This window comes from Hemicordylus capensis, chromosome 4 (assembly GCF_027244095.1).
Source record: "Hemicordylus capensis ecotype Gifberg chromosome 4, rHemCap1.1.pri, whole genome shotgun sequence".
In the NCBI taxonomy this organism is placed as follows: Eukaryota; Metazoa; Chordata; class Lepidosauria; order Squamata; family Cordylidae; genus Hemicordylus; species Hemicordylus capensis.
Window position 1 is genome coordinate 274,433,336 of NC_069660.1, and position 19,200 is coordinate 274,452,535.

Genomic DNA, 19,200 nt, shown 5'->3' on the forward strand with positions numbered 1-19,200 from the left:
GCGGCCGGCTGACCAACCGACCAACATGGCCGCCTGGTGTCTGCATCCCTGTCTCCCTCAGCTCTTCTGTGCACGCGCACCACGCATGCCCAGAACAGCCGAGGGAGACACGGACGCAGACACCAACCATCGGCAGAGACATGGACGCAGACACCAGGGATCTTATTATATAGGATTACTCTTAATTAGTTCCAGCACATAAAAGTAGTATTTGGTGTTGTCTTTAGCAAGCAACAGATTTTAAAACAAACATCTGAAAATAACATCCATAGTATGACTGTGATTAAATGTACAGCTTCAATTAAATTATGTGGCAAATTAGATTTTGTTGCATCAGGTACATTTTCCAATATTCTTTTCTCAGGATTCTTCATTCCTGTCACCTTTTAATCCAGTTCCTAAGATCGGGCCTTTCATGGGAACCTTGAGACTTAATCCATGACATGTTTGATGGAGGCAAATGCATATACCATCATTATAATCTCATTGTTGTAATACATTCTGTTCTATAAACTTATGCTTGCCTTGTTCTGATGTCTGATGTATTCAGTGCATCCCCTTCATCAAACCTGCACATATCAAGATAATTCAGATTTTTCTTCTCTACTTTTATAAATAACCAGTTTGTTATATATGCGGAAATGTCTGCTGAATAGGCAGCATTAACTTATCAATAAACTATCAATACTGATAGTTTACCAGTTTACTTCCTATTTTTAAAAAAGAATTAAGTAATGCTTCCTTTCCAAGGATCAATTCAGATGATGATGATGATGATGATGATGATGATGATGATGAATAACTAGATATTTCCCCTAGTATAAACCCTAATCCCACAGCACTGGCTTAATATCTTGTTCACACATAATGGATGTGAAGATCACTTTTCTTACAGTAGACTAGGCTGCTAACCACTTCTTTTACTTTCTATAAAAGGGAGGGCAGCCACACACCAATCTTCTGTCTGTCCCCCACCCATTGTTTCCTCACTGTATTTTCTGCATTATTTAATTTTACTTATATCTCATTTAATTCATCTTAATACATCAATAAAATTGTTATCTCCCCATCTCCAAACTGAAAAAAGTCCCCATTGCTCTTATAATCTAATCATCTCATCTAATCTAATCTAATCTAATCTATCATGAGTGTGGGGTACGGGGTAGCTAAGTCTGACAGGGCAGGACCTCAAGCATTCTGCATGCCAAGGATGCTAGAGGAATAGTGTTGTAACTGCCAGATTTCTGAGACTGCCCATAGTGTGCACATATTGCCCCTCCTCTGGCCCGTTGCCTGGGGAGGGCGATTTGTCCCAGCCCCGGCAACAGGCAAGGAAGACGCCTGATTGGTTCTCGGGCCGGAGGGGCGGGGCTTGACGGCCGTTATCGGCGTCTCCCCGCCCTTCCTTTTCAGTTCGGCCCGAGTTTTTGACGAAAGAGGAGCTCTGTGCCCGAGCTCCTCTCAGTGGTTTGCTGGGGCCCCGTTCGGCCCTAATAGGCGGTCCGGACTCAGACCGTAGGGGAGTGGGGACCCGGGCGGTTGGGTTGGTGGTCGGTGGCTGCGGCCGCGGTGGCATTTTTCGGCCAATTCGGCCTGTGGGTAGGCTGGGTCGGGGGTTGACGGCGGCAGCAGCGGCGGCATTGTGGGTGCTGGGCCGAGTCTGCGGCCACGTGGGGCAGCAGTGGTGATCTAGCCTTCGGTGGGGGGGCGGTCCGGCCGGTATTTGGGCTGATTGGCCTGGAGGGGCCCCCGGTGGGGGGATTGTTCTAGGCTGCTGGTTGCTTGGGCTGCGAGCCCACTATATGGTGCTAGGGACTCCCTGGGAGGCTGTTGCCGGGCTGAAAGGCCCGGGTGATTGACAGCTCTTACAGGCCCGGGTGATTGACAGCTCTTAGGGCTTTTTCCCTCTGTCTCTGTTGGGCCTTCTGGGTGTGGCTGCCTGGGAGGAGTGTGGCCTAGCACTGTGGGGTGTAATCAGTGGGAATGCTGCTTGTTTTGGATTAGTCGATATATCTAATTAAAAATAGATAGATATAAAATAATTAAGTAAATACATAAATATATAAATAAATTTATTAATTTAATTAAAAAAAAAAAACCAAGCCAGTAGAGACAGAAGGAGTATTGAACAATTTCGTACGTAATAAAATCAAATAAGGGTAGAGTGGTCATGCCTCCCAGGAAGGCAAAAGGGAAAGCCGGGGGGAAGCCGATCAAGCCTCCTAAGCGTCCTGCACCCCAGTCTTCATCGTCGGATGAGGATGATGGGGAAATGACCCTCATTAAGGGGATGATACAGCGGCTGGAGGCTTTGGAGCGGGCCAAGGCGCTGCCATCAGATATGGGGGCAGGGCCTTCTGGTAAGGGGGGCAGAACTCGGACGAGGGGGTCCGCAAGGACTCAGTTAATTGATTCTTTATCTGTCAGACTGAAGGCCATGGAGGAGAGGCTAAGCGGCCTGAGTGATGTGCCAGTGGTAGTTTTGGACGAGGCAGCAGTTCCGGGGGCGTTGCAGCAGGAGGAGTCTTCGGCGGCGGTGGAGATGTCAGCTGTTGCTCAGCCGGGTGAGCCTGGATCTGTTGCACCACACGGCGGTACCGGCCAGTGGCCGTGGTTTCCCTGGCCGATGCCAGCCACTGGGGGTTGGGGCCCTGCCCCCTGGGGGGTCACACATACATACCCAGGTGGGTTGGTGGGTCCTTTGCCAGGGGTGGGGCCGAGTACGCAAGGGGTGGCTGGGCAGGTGTGGCAAGGGGTCGTGCCTGCTTCCAGTGGACCTGGGTTGCCACCCAAGCAGGGTGCAGGTTGGTATCCTAGGGGGGTTATGCCTACACCTCAGCATTCTCCGTATGGGGCAGTGGGGTTGCCTTTGGGGGATCACCTTTTACTGGCCACTAAGGAGAAGATTTTGAAAGGGGAATACGTTGACATATTCTCCTTGTTATTTAGGGAACCCGAGGTAAAGCATAAGGAGGGTGAGTCGTGTAAAGACCACGCTGTGACGAAGCGTAAGCCAGTTGAGAAATCCTGGAATAACTGGCTTTCGGGTTTTACGATTTATATGGGAGTGGTCATTCTGGCACAGCTGGCCAGAGCCCTGGCGTTAGTTAAGTATATGGACATTATCCGTCGGGCTGTGTCGGACTTTGCTGGCAATGCTTGGGTCCGATATGATGAGAATTTTAGGATGTGAGCCGCTTTGGATCCATCCCTGCCATGGGATGCGCCTCATTTGGAGCTGTGGGTTCTCATCATGTCGCCGACGCGGCCAGTGGACGGTGAGAGATTGGACAGTGGGCATCTGTTATCCAAGGCAGCGGCACTGTCTTTTCCCGCTGTTGCGGGCCAGCCGTGGGTTCAACCCCAGTCGGTTTGCTGGGAGTATAATCGCAGTGGCCGCTGTGGAAGACAGGCCTGTAAGTTTAGACACGTGTGTAGCATCTGTGGTGCCAAGCACCCGAGCTCTTCGTGCCCCAGGGCTCGTGGCTTCGGGGCAGGATCTAAGCCAAGGTTCGATGGGGGCAAGAAGGGGGGCCCTCCCACACCCCCTTCGGGTAAAGGGGCCCAGCCCAGTTAGACTGGACGTTTTGGAGCAGCTGTTAATAGGCTAACCTAATCGGGAGGCCGCTGCCTTGTTGAGTTCAGGGTTTAAAGAAGGTTTTAGGATTCCGACGTTATCTCATAGGGTGGCCTTTATGGCCGATAACCTTAAATCGGTTAAAGGGATGGAGATGGTAGTGGCCAGGAAGATAGGTAAGGAGGTGGCTGCCGGGAGGGTGGCTGGGCCTTTCGATCTTCCCCCCTTTGACAATTTGAGGGTTTCCCCGTTGGGAGTTGTCCCGAAGAAGGCTCCAGGCGAGTACCGCCTCATACATCACCTGTCCTTTTTGGGTATCGAGTTGGATACGGTGGTTGGGTGTTTGCGTCTCCCGTTGGAGAAGTTGGCGACGCTGCGGGGTCTTATTGGGGCCATGCAGGTGGCGCGGAAGGTTTCCCTTAAGGAGCTGCAGGTGGTGGTAGGTCATTTGAATTTCGCCTGCAGGGTGGTGGTACCCGGGAGGGCATTTTTGAGGCGCCTTTGTGACCTGATGTCCGGTTTGCGGGCTCCTCGCCATAGGGTAAGGCTTACGGAGGGGGTTAAGGCAGACTTGGCAGTATGGGGCACGTTTTTGGAGCAATTTAATGGTGTTTCATTCTGGAGGGCAGAGCAGCTAGTTGAGGCAGAGCTGCAGGTCCATTCGGACGCGGCTGGGGGAGCAGGGTTTGGCGTTTATTTTCGTGGGCGCTGGTGTTATGGGTGTTGGCCGGTTGGTTGGGAGAGGGCCGGTATCACTAGGGACCTTACCTTTTTGGAACTGTTCCCTGTTGTGGTGGCAGTGCACCTTTGGGCTGGGGAGTTCTCTAACTCCACAGTTCAGTTTTGGTGCGACAATCAGGCAGTAGTGCAGGTTGTCAATTCACAGACGTCACGGTCCCCTCGGGTCATGGGCTTGGTTAGAGCTTTTGTTTTGCAGTGTTTACGTGCCAACATTTTATTTGTGGCGCGACATGTTCCAGGGCTTCAGAATGACATCGCTGATGCCCTGTCTCGGTTTCAGTTGGACAGGTTTCGGGAACTGGCGCCGGAGGCTATGCGGGACCCGGAGGTCATGCCGGAAGCCCTGTGGAGGCTTGGCGCGTAGCTGCGCGGCAGGCCATCGATGCCTCCTTGGCGCCCAGTACCAGGGTTAGTTATCGGGCGAAGATAGGGGCATTCTCTACGTTTAGGAGACAAGAGGGCCTTGTGGAAGCATGGCCTGTGCCTGTGGAACATGTTATGCAGTTCCTGGTGTCTCTTTTTAGGGCAGGTAAGGCGGTCTCGACCATGGGAGGCTACGTCTCCGCTTTGGCCTTCGAGGCTCGAGTGCAGGGGGTGCAGGACACTACAGGTGATCCTAGGGTTAAATGCATGCTGGAGGGGTGGGCGCGGCAGCAGCCCAGGGGCCCGGATAAAAGGAGGCCACTAACCTTGGACGTGGTGGCTGCACTGATTCGCCATTTACCTGTCTGTTGCTCTTCCCCTTGGGAAGCTACGTTAATGAAGGCTGCCTCCTTGGTTTACTTTTCTGAGGCTTTTAGACCCAGTGAAGTTTTGCCACGGGGTAGGCATTTGCCTGTGGGGCGTTGCCTGCAGTTTGGGGATTTGTCGTTTGAGGGTAGGGGAGTCACGTTGCTACTCCGTAGCTCCAAGACTGATCAGAAGGGGAAGGGGCAGGTGATTAGGCTCCATGCTGCCTCGGACCCGTGAATGTGTCCAGTGATGGCCTTACGGCAGTATGTAGCAGGTGGTCCCAAGGCATCTGGGTGTTTATTTGTCCATGAGAGGGGGGATCCTTTAACCCAGTATCAGCTATGGGCTGTTCTGAGGAAGGCTATGGCCTGTGCTGGTGTGTCAGACTTGGGGTTTAGCCTGCACTCCTTTAGAATTGGGGCGGCTACTACAGCCAGTGGCCTGGGTTTGGAGGTGAGGGATGTGCAGAGGATTGGACGGTGGAAATCTGATGCTTTTTTACGCTATGTGCGCTAAAGCGGCACAGTTGCGGCTGTTTGTTACCTGTTTGTTCTTTTAACAGGTGCTGGCGGGGCAGCGGCTCCGCTGAGAGGTGCTGGCGGGGCGGCGGCTCCTGTGAGAGTACTCCTGTGTGGCCATTCCTTGGTGTTTGGGGCATACAAGAGGGCCAGCGCCTCACGTTTTGGGACCCAACTCGGTCTGGGACAGCAGTCCAGAGTGTCTTGGTTGGGTATGCGGGGGATGCTTTGGGGACAGTTACTCCCAACTCTGTTAGATTATGTTGATAGGTGTTCCTGTCCGGATATTTTGGTCGTGCATTTGGGTGAGAACGACTTGGGCAAGCGATCAGGTCTCTCCATCATTCAACAAGCCTCTTCTGATTTTGGGTCCTTGCGGGATAGATTTCCAGGGATGAGGATTGTGTGGGTCGAGTGGCTCCAGCACAGAGTTTGGCGTGGGGTGCACTCTCTAAGGGGGGTTGAACGAGCTCGACGTAAGGCGTCTAAGGCTATTGGCCGGCTTGTTCTTGAGGATGGGGGCTGGGTGTTGGCACAGCCTGGCCTGTCGGCTTCATTGCCGCACTTGTTTAGGCCTGACGGGGTCCACCTGTCTGTTCAGGGCTGCGATTTGTACCTATCCAATATTCAGAGGGGGCTTGGGGAAGTTGTTGGGGAGTGGTGGGGCAGGAAGGCCAAGCTAGGCTGACCTCCCTGTGTGGCAGGGACAGTGCGGGTTTTGGTGGGAAATAGTTGGGTTTAACTTCGGTGAGCACCCTTGGGACGAGTTAATTGGTGATTGGTCAGTCGCTCCCTTGTGGCTTGTGCGGCCCAGGGAGGACGACTTGCCATGAACTGGCTTCAGGACTTTGCAGATCCTTGGGCTGCGCGGTCCGGGGTGTGCAAAGCCTAGAAGGTTCCAGACCCTCGATTGGGGGTTGGTTGAAAGGAGACGGATCAGGACAGTGCCTGATGGTCTCCTGAGCCAGGGTGTGTCGCCCAAGCATGGTCAGGGGAGGACTCGGGGTCCAAACCTGGCCAATGCTAGGCCCCGCACTGTCTGGGTGGTTGAACATCACTGTCAAGTTCGCTTGCTCACAGTTGATTCTTGTAATAAAGTTATGACCAATTCACCCAACAAATTGTGTCGGTGTCGTCTTTGCCTGGGGTCTGGGGACAATGCCCCTCCTCTGGCCCTGGGGAGGGCAATTTGTCCCAGCCCCGGCAACAGGCAAGGAAGACGCCTGATTGGTTCTCGGGCCGGAGGGGCGGGGCTTGACGGCCGTTATCGGCGTCTCCCCGCCCTTCCTTTTCAGTTCAGCCCGAGTTTTTTCCCACCCTCCCACCCTGGTAGCAGAGCAGGCCTAGTGGCTGGTCGCCCTGTTGGGGGCCGAGTAGGAATTTTTTGCTTCCAACAGATTGGCATTGGTTGGGTTTTATTCCACCCAGTAGTTGGGCTCAAAATTGCTAGTGTTGTGCTACTATACATGAATTCCTGCCTATCCACTGGATACCAATCACAGGAATGAACAGAGCATACAAAGTCATTCCTGTTTTCCCCATTGAAGCCAAAGGCCCCTGCCTAATATAAACAAACCATAAGACACGACCCTTAGATCAGTCTGGAGACAAGTGTCATGGCCCCATGGAATCACTACGAAGAGAAGGAAAAATCACATCCTAGTTCCTGGTCAAAGACAAGAGTGGTCCTATTTAGCAATTAGTATGAAAGGTATTTAAAGTTAGAAAAGTTCTCAACTTACAATGAAAGACAATCATATTTGTATAATTGTATACAATTTGTCATACAATGTCTTGATGAAAATGTTAGCTGTTTATTCTCAAACAGAGAATACATGTTCAGCTGGCTGCTGTAAATAAAGATTTCTATAGCACTAAAATGGCAAGTGTGGATAAAAATAAACAAATAAGCAAGTATGGATAAAAATAAACAAAGCAACATCTTCGCCAAGAACTTGTATAAGTAGTACTCATATGACATTCTCAAAGAACTAAAAAAAGAAGTGTCAAAAGAAGAGGCAATTATCTCAACAATGAAGTCCCAATATTGAATCTAGACAAAAATATTACTGGTATATAAAAGATTGAGAAAGAAAGCTACAGGCCTATGTTGAGCAATAGCTTAATAGCTTCTAAAGTAATTAAAAGTAAAGTTGTGCCATTGAGTTGGTGTCAACTCCTGATGACTACAGAACCCTGTGGTTTTCTTTGGTAGAATACAGGAGGGGTTTACCATTGCCATCTCCCACGCAGTGTGAGATGATACCTTTCAGCATCTTCCTATATCGCTGCTGCCTGATATTGGTGTTTCTCATGGTCTGTGAAACATACCAGCGGGGATTTGAACCAGCAACCTCTTGCTCCCTAGTTACTTCCCTGCTGCACCATTAGGTAGCTTACCACATACCAAAAGCCTATGTGTGCCTATAGCTACTATCAGTGCTCCTCACTGTCTGAAGGCAGCCACAAGTAGAGCACCCTTTCTGTTTCTTTCCTTGTCCCCTGGTCTCTCAAGGAAAGACCTGCTACTGCCACTCCAACTCCAAGCTGTTTCGCTGGCTGACATCCAGAGCAATGAACTGCATGCAGAATGTGCAATGTTGCACTAGCGCAAAACAGTAGATTAGGGATGCTAATTAACCAGGGATGCTCATTTTCAGCCCTCCTGCAGCTGTTGGCCTACAACTCCCATAATCACTGGCTATGGGCCACTGTGGCTGGGGATTGTGGGAGTTATAGTCCAAAAACAGCTGGAGGGCCAAAGATGAGCAGCCTTGCCCTAAACACAGATAGTGCTATAGTGCTCTTGTGCAAAAGCTCCCACTGAAGAAGTAACGCATGTCACAGTTACACAACTGCAAGCCAGCTTGCAGTTCATTTCATTAGTTTGAAATGCAAGCCCCAGAGTTCCCGTAATGCAACATCCTCTTGCATGCAACTTGTTGCTCTGGATGTCAGCCACTGGTGTTTGTTTTGTTTTTAATTGGACTTTCAAAAAAAGCATCTGAAGAAGGAAAGATCTGTCATAGTGAGATTAAGCAGAAGTGACTGCTATTTCCATTCCTGTAGTGCAACAGTTGTTACAGTCCAGGCCTGATTTATATACTAAATATGCTCATTAGCTAGCATACAAAATTAGGTCTGGCTCATAGTGTCACCAAGTGACCAAGTTCTTTTATATGGTGACCATGTATGATCTGGGCGCATGGAAGAAAGGAGATCAAACCAATCCTCAAAGATTCAATGGGCTTTATTGAGTATAAAAGACTAACAACATAATCTAGCAAAGCAGAAAGCAGAACACTCTATCAATATCAGCAACAGTATTTAAACAGAACATCCTAACCACAACCAATGTTCCTAACTACCATATGTGTGTGCAATTAAATCTTCCTAAAGCCTAATACAATTCAGATACAGGCAGAAAAGAGTGGGGGGAGGAAGGCTGGGGGCTGGCATGGTTTGGGGAAGATCAGGAGTTAGTGGGGGGGATGAGGAGAAAGGGGCAGGAGAGGGGGAAGGGATGAGGGGATTCCAGGCTTGTAGGAGCAGCATATTTACCAGGACCCGAGACTTGAGAGTGGAGATCTTTTCAGCTTGAAGGAGCGAGGCGCTTGGCGGGAGACAGGAGCGTTGCAGTGCTCAAATCACGGCTGAGAGTCAGAGCACCATGGCTGGGGGAAAGTCTTGACTTCTCACGGCACAGTAGAAGTCACAGACAGCTCCTGTCCATGAACAGAGTTCCTGCTTTGCCCCACAGCTTAGCAGCAAACTCTGGGATCTTTGTGTGAGCAAGATTGCCCGTAGGCATAAGTCTGCTTGTAGGAGACAGTTCCTGTTCATGGACAGAGTTCCTGCCTCTAGCCCCGCGGCTTAGCAGCAAACTCTGGCATTGCTGTGAGCAAATCTTGCTGTAGGCGTAAGATAGCTAAACTGCCATGTCCAGAGACTCCTTATAGTGGTTCCATCCTTTGATGTCCATTTGAGTCTTCTGGATCACAAAAGGCGTTTATTCCTGCTATCCTCTGAATATTGTCTTTTAATTACCAAAAATCTCTCAGGATATTTGGTCAGTTCAGAGAGAGATCTCAATCTCATCTTCTGTAAACTGCTATCTTGAGAAGGGGACATAGTCCAAAGCAAATCTGCATCTCAGAGCTGCAAATTGCATCTTCCCCCAAAAGGTGTTAAAAGTCAGGAGTTAGTGAGAGAATTAGTTGTGAGACAGTAATTACATTATTTCTTGTGTACCTCTATATAGTGTGTAATTATACATGTGTGAGAGGTTCAATACATTTGGCTAGCGCAGAAGCATCAGTGAGGTACGAATTAAAGTCTACAGGCGGATCTCTGTATCCATTTAGCTATGTTGAATCTCTATGGAGAGCAATTGAGTTAATCACTGACAAGGCTTAACACTGGCTTCTTGCAACAGGAAGGGGGATCAGCCTGAGTCACATTTTTAGCATATGAGTAGCTCAGGCCTGGCTTTTGTGTTTCCTTGCATATCCATTTTTACAATACAATGCTGGATTGCCTCCTCCCTTCACAGAGCAGGGAGAGTTCAGGAGTTAATTCATTTCTTAATATAAAATGAAATCAGACACAGGCCTATATTTCACATACTTCTGAGTTGGTACCTCTGGTTCTGATATGTTTATGGACCGTTCATAACACAGTGTTCTGATTTCTTCTTCTTCTTCCAGTTAAGACACAGCCAGCAGACAAACTATCTGTGTCTCATTTTGAGACTAATGTTTGAACCACATCTCAATTATAAATCTAAGGAGACCTGCTGGGTCAGGCCAAGGCCCATCCAGTCCAGTCCTGCCTCATGCAGCGGCCAACCAGGTGCATTCAGGAAGCCTGCAAGCAATGAAAAAAGGGAAACCAACCCCCTCCCTTGGTGCTCCCTAGCAGCTGGTGTTCAGGGGCTTATGTCCTCTGATCCTAATGGAAGAATATAACCTCCAAGACTAGTTGCTGTTGATAGTTCTATCCTCCATGAATTTGTCTAATCCCTTTTTTAAACCATCTAGATTGGTGGCCATCACCACATCCAGTGGCAGCAAATTCAATAGTTTAACTACATATTGAGGTCATTCACACAAGCAAAAACTGTGTTCTACCCAGATTTGGAAGCTGTGTGTGCTGTTTGTGTGTTTTTGGTTGTATGGGTGCAAACAAATAGGTAGGAGGAGGGAGAAGTGATTATGTGGAAGCAAGGTAGGAGGAAAAGCTATCCAGGTCTGCATTTGGATGGGAGAGCGGGGGAGGGGCGATTGGAACTACAGGTCCATTGGACCCATGGTTCCATGTTACATGAGAATGAGGCCAAAGTCTGCACAAATCATTTCTACATTGTACCTTGTAAAGACAACCAAAATATTGTCACAGAAAAAAAGGTTACAGGTATGCTACGATATATTTTGATACTATTATTTACTCTGAAAGATTAAAGCAAAACATCAAAGTAGTTCTGGTACAAATGACAGAAGAACAGCATATCATACATCTAGCCAGATCACAGAAGTAATGCTAGACTAGAGAAAAAGAGAAAAAGGGACATTTTCTAGGGTAGATTTCTTAAATTACATAATTTGGGGTACATCTCTTTGTGAACCCAATTGTTCAAAGTTGTATATACAGACTACTTTGAATTTCCATACCATCTTCACCCTGAAAGAAGTAAACCAATAATCTCCATTGTAGTGCACAGAATCTTTCATTACTGCCTGGTTAGAAACTTTTCTTTCACAAGTAACATACATCTATTCCTTATTTTCAAAGGTCTGCAGCTAGTGCTGGTCTGAAGATGCTCCTCCTCCCAAATTTTCACTGTCCAAATTGTAGGTACTGAACACGGGCGGATATTGTTGGTCTTGGTGCAGGGGGAAGGGGACAAAGTTCCTACGAACTACCCAGATAAAGAAACGAGGCTGGCCATTTCTGTAAGCCCATGCATTTGTGCTGTCTGTCTGTCATAAGTTGTTTGATGTTACCATCTATTTTATGTCTGATGCATACTACCATCTTAAACTTAATGTGATGTAATAAATGTTACAACTTTTACTTTTATGTTTAGTTTGTGTCCTGCTTTCTAGACAGAGGGCAACAACTGGAGAAGACTTGGGTCCCTATGCAACTGAACTTTGGCCAGGTTGGTGCTGCAAATAAATAATTTCATACATTTTGTTAGGGGAGTTTAAATATTCCCACAGGATTTTCCTACAACTCATCTTCACCATGACTGGCTTCCCTGTTAAGGAATATTGTCAGGTATCATTCACCAACAACACGAGACAACTGAAATCTGTGCATAACAACTTTTGTTTCATGTTAAATGTTGGCTTAATTGTGCTTGTATGTAAACCAAAATAAATTTGTTTCGGCATTTCCCCCCAGTAGATTGTTTCTTTCAGTAGTGGGACTAAATATCTTCATTGATTTTAAATGTCTAAACATTTGCCATAAGGAAAAATGAGAAGTGTTGGCAAGGGCTGCTCAGGGATAGGAGAACTAGACATAAAAGATTCAAAACAACGTAAGAACAGATGGTGAATAAATTATCAGGAAAACCATCCAAATTGTGTGAACTGTTGGAAAGCGATAATGCCTAAGGCAGATGTGAGGTCTCCAGCCATATAACAGATGAAGGTGCTATATATCTAAAATGTCTGATGGGGCAAGACATGTGCTGTTGCACTGATAATGGATAGCCAACTTCAGCCTGGGGACCATACGTGGAACAGACAGTGTTTGTGACACTCCTTGATAGCCTATGAGATTTTAGATAGGGAATATTCAGCCTGTTCTGAATGAAGAAGCACTCCCTCAGAAAGATCAGGTGAGCAGCCTGGAACTGCTTCTGGGTGGCAAGGTGGCAGCTTTGTTAGAAGTGGCTTCGCATAAACTTGTATACCACCTGCAGCCCTTCCTGAAGTTAGTGAATCTGGCCACTATCACAGGTGCCTTGGCCACATAGCAGTTAGATTGTTGCACCACTTGAGCCTTATGCAGTCAGTTCACTCCACACTTCTACAAGTGCATGAGCAAACTCTGCCGATACACCAACTTCTTATCTCCACATCCCACACTGTACCAGAGTGCAGCACATGTTTGGGAAGACAAATGCTGTACTTTCTCCCCTTGATGCGGAAATCAAGGGTGCAACACTGCCGCTCTTGCCTTAGGTAAGCCCCCTGAGCCCCTCCCTCAATTTTGCAACTCTTTCATGACCTCCTGCTCCAAATTTCACAATAATCTCCTCTCCTCCTTTATTGCCACCCATGTAAATAAGGTGGAAATGGGCCAGGAAAATGAGCATCAGCCCTAACTGAACACAGTGACTACTCTGCTGCTCTACATGGAACCGGCAATTGGCAAATTTGTGCTGGGCCTCATTCATGTGTAGGATCTTTCTCTGGTTTTGCTCATTGGCTCCCCATCTGCTACCACCTTTGAAGCCCAGAAAAGTGTGGGTTCAGAGCCAATAAGGACCACCACTCCCCAAATTGTTCTGCCCACCTTTGTTCTTCAGATGAAAAGCAAAAATAAAAATTGGACCATCATGCTTTTTATTCCAAGTAATTTCTCTCCCAGGTCAGTTATTCTACACTTGGTGGTTTCTGTCAATCTTATATGAGTTTAAATATTGCCATTTTCTGTTATTTTATCATGTCATGCTTTCAGTGTTGTGGACTGCTTTGATGGCTATTGTACCAAAAAGCAGCATACAAATACCACAATAATAATAATTTTAAAATTTTTAAGGCCCACACTCCTGCTGCCTACTTCTTCCTTGCATCAGTAGACTATTGATAAAACCCACATGGAGGCACAGGAAGAGGGGTGCTGTATCCAACAATTCCATTTTTAAAATCCTACAGCCACCTAATGGTGCAGCAGGGAAGTAACTGCCTAGGGAGCAAGAGGTTGCTGGTTCGAATCCCTGCTAGTATGTTTCCCTTTGTAAAGAATTTGTATTAACATATTGCTGGTGCAGGCTTTGTCAGTTCTAACATGTTGTAATGGAAGCCTCAGTTTAGACTGGGTGTTTAAAGAACACCCTTGGCTGAAAGCTATGTTATTAATGCCAAGTCACTGTTACATTCAAGCCAAAATTTACAAACAGCAATCAACTGGACATTTCCCCCCCAAATGCAAGCCTGCACATTTCACTTCCATGCATAGAAGCTAAGTTCCCACTTTTGAATAAATAGAGGAGATTTTCTCTTCCCTACCCCCCTCCTCTCAATTTCAGATTTTGCCTGCATTATATAGGTCAGGGCCAGCTGTAGTTCATATTCTTGTTTTTCAGACTGCTAGGGCTCTTGGTTTCTTTCTCTCTGTCCATAAGTTTTTGCCATGAAACATGAAGGAGAGGAGAGCTGGTCTTGTGGTAGCAAGCATGACTTGTCCCCATAGCTAAGCAGGGTCTGCCCTGGCCACATATGAATGGGAAACTTGATGTGTTAGCACTGCAAGATATTCCCCTCAGGGGATGAAGCCCTTCTGGGAAGAGCAGAAGGTTTCAAGTTCCCTCTCTGGCTTTTCCAAGATAGGGCTGAGAGAGATTCCTGCCTGCAACCTTGGAGAAGCCGCTGCCAGTCTGTGAAGACAATACTGAGCTAGATAGACCAATGGTCTGACTCAGTATATGGCAGTTTCCTATATTTCCTATGAAGGAATAACTGCTCCTCCTCCTCGAGGCAATAGCAGAAAAAATAGTGGAATGTGAAAGCAGAAAACCCTAGAACAATTAAAGACAAAACCTACTTGCCATTGTGACTGGGGCTGAGTCACAGTGGCAAGTAGATTTTTTGGATATGAACAGTAGTGGCATAAGCCTTCTGTGTGCCTGAAGCAGACTGACGAGCCTACTCAAATAGGAGTGTTGTATCCAACAATTCAATTTTTAAAATTCTACAGCCACCTAATGGCGCAGCGGGGAAAGTAACTGCCTAGGGAGCAAGAGGTTGCTGGTTCGAATCCCTGCTGGTGTGTTTCCCAGACTATGGGAAACATCTATATCGGGCAGCAGCAATATAGGAAGATGCTGAAAGGCATCATCTCACACTGTGCAAGAGATGGCAATGGTAAACCCCTCCTGTATTCTACCAAAGACAACCACAGGGCTCTGTGGGCACTAGGAGTCGAAATCGACTTGATGGCACACCTTACCTTTACCTTTATAGTGTAATATTCTTCTACTACTGTTACTACCACTACTGTGGTTGTGGTGGTGGTTGTTAGGGGGCCAAAAAGTAAGGTCTCACTTCAGCTCATATAATAGTCTAAAATGACCAGATTCTTGCATTAGTATTGCTAGTCCTATTCACTCTTAGTAGCTCTCAATTGGCAGCATTTAAACAAATACACTTAAACTGGCTTGCTGTTTATTTTCCTCTTGTTTGTTGCTCAGTGTGACATTTCACTACAAGCCTGACAGATATAACAAGTCATGTAGAGCTGAATGTTTCATCATTCAGGAGACAGCCAAGTCAACCATTAACATTTGCACACATCAGACACCTTCATTTACATACAAAACTTCCAGACTGTCAGCTCTGAAAACTGAGTACCAGACTCCATCATCTCCAAATAATTACAGGAACTGGAAATGAACTACTTCTGCATTACTTCTGCTTCCCACCCACCCCCCACCCCCAAATTCTATTTTATTGTTGCTTTAGCCACGTGTGGCTTCCAAGTGACCTCTGAATGTAGAGAGAAGCATACAGTGTGCTCACAGAAAAGATGTTGCCATGGTAACTCTGAAGAACAGGGCCCTGGCATTTAGCGACTTACAAATTTAGAGACAGGATAATTAAATATACCCAGAAGCAAGCTAATGTAAACTATAAATAACAATAACTTTTTAACCGTTCACCTTGTGTTGATAATTTGGATGCTGCAATTTCTCCCTTATTTACATGGATTAACTTCCAATTGGCTTTCACTAAGAAAAAATAATAAATAATCAGTCTTGTGGCACACTTTCCTCAGATTAATCCCCATCAAACATAGTGAAACATTCTTCTGAATAAGCATGCATATGACTGTACAGTTAAATGTTAGAAGAACAACTAAAAAAATTATTCGTTCCATGGCAGTCTTAATCAACCATTCACACAAGATCTTGTGTCTCTCTTTCTCACTTTGGTAGCAGTGATAACAGAAAAACAATTGTCTACAGCTAATATAGGGCAAAAAACCCAACACTACAATCATTTACTGGCATCATTTCTCTGATGTCTGCTAGTGCTCGCACAAGTAGTGGAGAAGCACATTTTCTGTGTGTAACTGAATTACTAGCTATATTCCATATTGTCTTGGGGAATGATCCTTTAGCTAGGATTCAGAAATATACATTTGAATTTATTTTTTTCATTGACTGTGCTTCCTGAACAGCTTTCTACATGCTTTTCTGAGAGTTCATTTTATGACCTTACTAACAAAAAGCTGCATGAGGCTGAAAGGTAGAAAGGCATGTACACCTCTAGCAGAACAGATCCAAAACAGCAGGGCTTCAATTCCAAATGTTTTCAAGGTTCCGGTTATATGACCGTCCAACTCAGATCATACACTAACACATCAATAGATGATAATTTGAAGTTGGATCCTTTCCCATTACTGATCTTCCAGTCTAATACAAAATGCATTTTAGTTGCAGCAGAAGGGATTGATCTTCATGTTTTATACAGGAGTCATTCTTGGCAATGTCACATGGAAGATTTACAAACCCTATAAACATTAGAAGCATAGCTATGCATTTGTTGGATCTTTTAAACATCACAAAAGCTCTGCCACAATTTCTAGTTACACTCATCTTTTAGCCACGAATAAGCATTTCATGATTTCGCAGCTCAGATTTACAGTAAGTATGCTAAGAGGGAAAATATCACATTCCCACAAGGCAAATGGTGTAGCAAGGTACATAACAGAAAGCTGTGCTTAAAGTAAGATTAGCTGATCTTATGACAGAGATATCTCATAGCAAGCCCCCTTAGACAGTACACTAGAATAGGGGCTCTGAAGTCTGGGTCCACAGATGCTATTGTACTGCAATAGCATCTGGGGACTCCTGTCAAATGGACATCATGACTAGGGATGATAGTAGTTGTGATCCAACATCATCTGGGGACCCAAGTTTGGGAATGCCTGCACTAGAACATCTGGCTCCCAGCACAGGATTATTTGTGATGGCACCATGAAGGGGCAAATGATGGGAAGTATGGCACCTCCCTCCACCTTTCCATGAGAACAAGCATCTGTGTGCACAAACCAGGGGCGTAAGAAGGTTGGTCATGGCATTTGAATGCCATCCACCTCTGGGAGAGGGACAGGCAGAATGCATGCCCTGGTGCAGGCGACTATGCCCCATGCATCAACACCAGAACCATGACCCTGAGTTGGTGAACAGTTCGTTCACTCGCTGTGTGCTTTGAGGGCTTCTGCTGCTATAAGCAAATGGAACAAATATATTGACTAGTCTCAGGTTTTCCACAAAGTAGAGCAAAGGAAGCTGAAACATGGTTTGCTAGGGTAAGCATCTCTTGGTATTCCAAGGGGGAAAATCTAATCATCTATTTTTATTCTGAGATCAAAAGTCAGTGAAGAAATTAAGAGATTGCAGAAGGTAGGCAGTCAAATGGAAGTTTAGCTACTAAATTGCCCACTTGTTGGATGAATGGCATACAAAGCACTGAATTATAGTAGGCTTTTTAGTTCTAACAAGATCCAAGGCTGCTATATGATGTTCAGAGAAAAGACATTCTTCATATACTATGTAGGTAGGTAGTGATTTCAAAACTGGGAATAGCATCTGTCTTGATAATTTACTACTACGATGGCAAATGAAGTAGTAGTAGTTTACTGCTTATACAGTAATCTACAAACCTTACAATTTGGAAGATTTATCTGTCCGATTTTTAAAAGTAGAAAAATATTTCTATTTTATTTATTTACAACTGAGATGTAGGGCAGTAAGATGGTGGGTTCAGAATGGGAGGACTAAGGCCCACAACATCACAGAAACCTACAGGGTCACAAGAAGTGGAAGAAAATGATAGCCTTGCTGAGTCAACCAAGGTCCATCTTATCCAGCTCACAGTGGCTAATCATAGGTGTGTGCACAAACAAAAAATCGTGGTTCAGCTCAAGTTTGAATAGGATTTTAACTGAACTGTGTGCTGCCAAATCAGTTTGGACAAACCGACTGGCTGGTCCAGTCTCTTTGACTGAACCAGTTTGGCGGTTCAGGCAGCTAATACTTGTAAAGGGGAATCTGGTCAAGATTCCCCTTTCCAACTAAAGAGGTGGGGCCAGGGTGTACTAGGAGTGCTAAGGGGCAGCGAGAGGTAGTAAGCTTATTACTACCTCTCGTGGCTGGTGCCACCGTCCCCCTCCCCAGCATGGCCCCAAGCACACAATGCCTTCTTAGATGCCTAAGAAGGCATCGTGCATGCTTGGCATCACCACACCAGTGGGGGCAAATGGTACCTCCGGCAGCTGTGCCAGCAGGGTAAAAACCTTACTATCTCTCTTGCTGCTCCTGTCCAGCTGCCCCGTTTGCTGCAGAAATGGTTCACATGAACCAGACTTGGTTTTGTTCAATCACAGACCAAAACATCCCCGATTCAGTCCACGATTGAGCCACCAAACCAGCCCAGTTTGAGGCAAACCGGTCCGGCAGCAAATGGTTCGTGCACACCCTTAGCTATTCAGATGCCCCTGCAAAAAATAATTCACAAGCAGGACAATAAGGAGGCTAAGATACTGTCTTCTGAACAGGCAAGTTCCATTTAGCTTGATATAGCTAACAGCCATTGACAGCCTTTCTCAACCCCTTTTGAAAACGTTATTTAAGGCTGCAAGTAGAGAACACAACATAAGACACCATGGGGTAGTGGTGGTGGTTTTGAACCAGTGCTCCTAGCAGCAAGGATCCAGAGTGCTGGGAGTGCTGCAATCCCAGCACTCTGGCTGGCCAACTAGCTTCTAGGCTGTAATGAAAGCCAAGGAGCTCACATTGGACAGGTTCGCTGCAGAGCCAAATAGCAGCCCTAGGGGTCTCTGATCTGAGCTGGGACTGTGGTGGCGGGAAATCCAATAAAAATTTAAAATGGCAAAAAGTTTAAGAGATATCAAATAACAACAGCATTGTGACGTGTCGATAACTGGCACAGGGAGAAAGAAAATAAAATAATGCAGGGACTGTGGTGGCGGGAAACAGTCAACCATGCTGTGATCCCAGTAGTAACCTCCTACACCACACACACACACACACACACACACACACACACCAGTACAACAACATCTTTAACCTGTCAGCCTGGAACAGTCCCCTGCTGAGGCCTGACAGTTGGAGAGCCAGGTTCAGACCTCTGGTTCAAGGTTTTTTGTCTTGGGTTTTTTTTTGTTTTTTGTTTTTTTAAGTCTGAAAGCAGTCAAGGGAGAATTGGATTAGGGATTTCCTTTTCCTTTCCTGCATGCCAATCAAAGTTGTGCTTCTCGCCAAAGTTGCTACTTTCCCAGCTGGTGAAAACAAAGACCTCCATGCTCTGCTTATGTCACAAATGGTAGCTGATGGGGAGAAACTTCAGTCATGGAAGTCTCATGAAGTCATGG

General features: G+C 46.4%; 1 protein-coding gene across 2 annotated transcripts; it reads left to right on the forward strand.

The window, feature by feature from the left end:
• The first annotated feature begins 1,437 nt into the window (after nt 1-1,437).
• Nucleotides 1,438-11,972, forward strand: LOC128325433 (uncharacterized). 2 transcript variants are annotated; one of them, XM_053251170.1, is made up of 2 exons: nt 1,438-2,564; nt 11,654-11,972. In XM_053251170.1, the coding sequence occupies exons 1-2, from the start codon at nt 2,171-2,173 to the stop codon at nt 11,743-11,745; spliced, it is 486 nt and encodes a 161-aa protein (XP_053107145.1). In that variant the 5' UTR covers nt 1,438-2,170; the 3' UTR covers nt 11,746-11,972. The 2 variants fall into 2 exon arrangements, with proteins under 2 accessions (XP_053107145.1, XP_053107144.1); XM_053251169.1 differs by lacking the exon at nt 11,654-11,972 and adding an exon at nt 5,613-9,000.
• The last annotated feature ends 7,228 nt before the right edge of the window (nt 11,973-19,200 follow it).